The following is a 3,583-nucleotide window of genomic DNA, read 5'->3' on the forward strand; positions in this document are numbered from 1 at the left end:
CACCAGCTGCAGAGTCCCACCACAGTCATTCTAATGATCTGAAATTACATATATGCCCCTTCACTAAACCGGTATCATTCAACGATGAAGATATTTCTGTGAGACTTAAGTGCCTTTTCAAGATAAATGAGGAGTTCATACTGGTAGATCTGCTGTCATAGTTGCCATCACCTCTGCACGCATCGATAAACAATGCCACGTCAGCATCGGTCATAAAGTTTTCAGGCGGGTGACACGGGTCGTTATAAAATAGAAGAAACAAATATGTGATTGCAGTTATGTTTACCGTAACTGAAAGAGGAGCCCGCTGATGAATATAACCTCAGAAGCGCATCGCTTCATCTTCCTATCATGCTGACATGGATCGCCATTTGAGCCAAAATGTTGCCTACTGAGTTAAGTCAGTTTTCCTACTTATCGTTTGCGTGGTTGTAAGAAACCCACTGTATATCCTGTTCACATACCATAAATTTTCAAATTTTTAATAAAGAAAAATATTAAATATACTCATTAGAACTAACCATCAACTAAATACCTAAAAGAAACCTAAACAGTTCATAAAAGACAAATCTTTTGGTCAATTAGAAACAAAAGTTGTAGCTTTTTAAACATTAACAAACACGCGATTAGAGAAACTTGTACCGTGTAACAAAGGCTGTGTGACAACTGCATTGCATCCTCCCATCGGTTGACTTCTACAAGACCTTTGACCAGGTTGACCAAAACACTAAATTCAGGAACACCACCTTTACTTATCATATCTGCGTATAACTCAAAAGCTTTCTCTACCCTATGTGAAACCAAAAGACTCTCGATCATTGAAAAGTATAAATTTTTATTAACCGAAGAAGATATCGAACCCATTTCTTTAAGCAACTCCAAAGCCAGTTCCAACTTTCCAGACTTTCTATAACTATCAACCAAAAGTTTATAAACTGGAATAACCGGCACAAAATCATACTCACTTATATTATCTAACAAACCAATGCTAACCAAAAACTCCCGATTAAACCCTTCAATAACCTTCCGATAGCCCGCCATATGTTTGGGCCAATACGTCATTTTCATCTCTTCTAAAAGCCCATGGGCCTCATCCAATAGGCCCGAAGCACAACAATGATGAATCAAAACACTATAAGTAACATAATTTGGTGCACATTTTTTACTACTCATTTGTTTAAAAAGTTCAAGACTTTTATCCACCTTACCTATCATTCCAAATCCATTAATCATAGCTGTGTAAGTAACAACATTCGGTTTACACCCTTTTGTCTCCATCATTTCCATGAGGCGATAAGCTTCGTCTGTCTTCCTGACTTTACAAAGCCCGTCAATCATTTCCGTGTAAATTACAACATTAAGCGGGCAAGAATCTTCAAGCATCTTCGATAATACCCGTGAAGCAAGATCCAAACGACTATCTTTAAACATCTTATCAATCATAGCCCCGTAAGTGAAAACATTTGGATTATATCCCTTTTCACACATTTTTAAATACACGTCTTCCGCTTCCTCTAACTTCCCGTCTTTAAACAAACCATCAATAAGAGCATCATACACAACATTATTAGGTTCACAACCCTCACTAGACATCACATCCAAAAGTTTGACCGCCTGGTCAACGTTATGTGCTTTACACAAACCGTCAACCAAAGCTCCATATGTTATAACGTTTGGGCCCCACGTGTTGCTTTCTGAGCCTTTAAAGTACATATCCACATCGGGGACTTCTTGACCCTTCATTCTTGTGTAGATTTGCAATGCTTTCTCGATTTGACCGATTTTACAATGACCGTCAATTAGAGCCGTGAGTGTGACAACGTTTGGAGAGCAACCACATGATAACATCACCTCAAACAACTCATTAGCTTCGGTTATCTTATTAGCTTTAAGATAAGCATGTATAAGTGCAGTATAAGTGACCACATTTGGAGCACAACCGTTTGCAACCATTTCATCAAACCAAATGCGCGCTTGTGGAATCAATCCCGCTTTACAAAAGGCATCAATCAACATTGTATACGTATGAACGTTTGGAACAGCACCATTCTTTTTCATTTCTTTAAATAACCAAAACGCCTTCTCAAACTTAGTGGCGTCAGACAAAAGGCTAATTACTTTATTATACGTACTGTTATCGGGTACAAAACCATTTTTCATCATTTCTTGAATAACATTATAAGCTTTCTCAAACTTCCCGGCCCCGCAAAGGCATTGAGCATAATTACTAACATTGACTTTATTCAACACAAATCCACCCACTATCATTTGACCATAAGCCATTTCGGCCAAATTCAAATTATCAGTACTCGGCATCTCGTTCTTTCCACAAATCCCACCAATAAAAATGTTGTAAATTACATAAGTAGGCCGCACACCGTATTTCCCCGTATCTTTAACCAACTTATAAGCATAAGCAAAATCTCCCGACTTACAAAAAGCATGAACTAAAGAATTATATATTTTAGGGCTCGGATAACACCCTTCGGCAATCATCATACTAAGAATTCGCTTACATCTACCCAACTTTCCTTTATTCAAACACCCACAAAGCAACGTCCTATAAGTAATAACATTAGGATAACAAGAATCACACCTCATTCGGTTCAAAAACTCCATAGCTTCTTCAAAATGCGAACCCTCACACAAACCGCCAATCATTCTTGTATACAACACGGTATCAATAACAAACTTTCCTCTTTTAACCATATCAAGCGCGTCCCTCCATTTCCCAACTTTACACAAAGAATAACCAAAAGAACCTAACGTATGTTTTTTAAATAAATTTTATATGTTTATAACTGTTTTTATATAATTTTTTTCATTTAATTTGATATTTAACATACTACATATTATTTAGGCATTTAAATCATAGCATTATATAAATTAATTATTATATATATTAATTGGTAGATTCCTTTTGTAAGAGCATACTACTATTCATTTGTGTTGGTACACTTATTACATGTCGTACAAGCTTTTTGTGCATGATATTAACTTATCATCCCTTAGGTGGTCTTCAATGTTACGCGTGCTTTAGGATTATTCATATTTATATTAGTAATAGCAACTACCATTGTGATCTTCTTTCAATTTTACTATTCGTTTTTTACAAAATATTAAGCATTAGGTACAATATTGTAATGCATTTTCTCTTTGTTTACATGTATGAGTTTGATAAAAGTTTGATAAAAGTTACCAACGTATCAAAACTTTAACAATATTGTTACCCTTTTACCTCTCAAATTTTATACCTCATCCCCTCAAGTTTACCTAAAGATTCTTAATGACACATTCTCATTTATTTTTTTTCCTAACTTTATAAATTTTGATGTTTTATTAAATTCATAATATACGACGCGACAAACTTATATTTATCTATGTTTTGATGTAAAACTCATTCGAAACAAAGACGTGTTGTCGTAATGTGCAAGGCATCGAAGCGCACATACAAACCCTCAAAGCTGCTTCAAGGTTTTGATTTTTTTACAGGTTATTTTTTTCTCTTACAACTTTAAGAATGTGCTTTGTATAATATTCGGATTTTCATTGTGACATCTTTGTTTTTATCAACGTTTCAATA

At 35.3% G+C, this 3,583-nt stretch overlaps 1 protein-coding gene across 1 annotated transcript; it reads right to left on the bottom strand.

Annotated features, from left to right (window-relative positions):
- Positions 1-353: 353 nt before the first annotated feature.
- LOC143613643 (uncharacterized) lies at positions 354-2,767 on the bottom strand. The gene is made up of 2 exons (XM_077087298.1): positions 643-2,767; positions 354-452 (listed from the first exon to the last, which is right to left on the bottom strand). Exons 1-2 carry the CDS (start codon positions 2,707-2,709, stop codon positions 411-413), a joined length of 2,109 nt encoding a protein of 702 aa, XP_076943413.1. The 5' UTR covers positions 2,710-2,767; the 3' UTR covers positions 354-410.
- Positions 2,768-3,583: the final 816 nt, after the last annotated feature.

The sequence above is a fragment of the Bidens hawaiensis genome, unplaced genomic scaffold (genome assembly GCF_021521415.1).
Source record: "Bidens hawaiensis isolate Kalapana, Puna unplaced genomic scaffold, B.hawaiensis_p1.1 tig00037990_1, whole genome shotgun sequence".
Lineage (NCBI taxonomy): Eukaryota > Viridiplantae > Streptophyta > Magnoliopsida > Asterales > Asteraceae > Bidens > Bidens hawaiensis.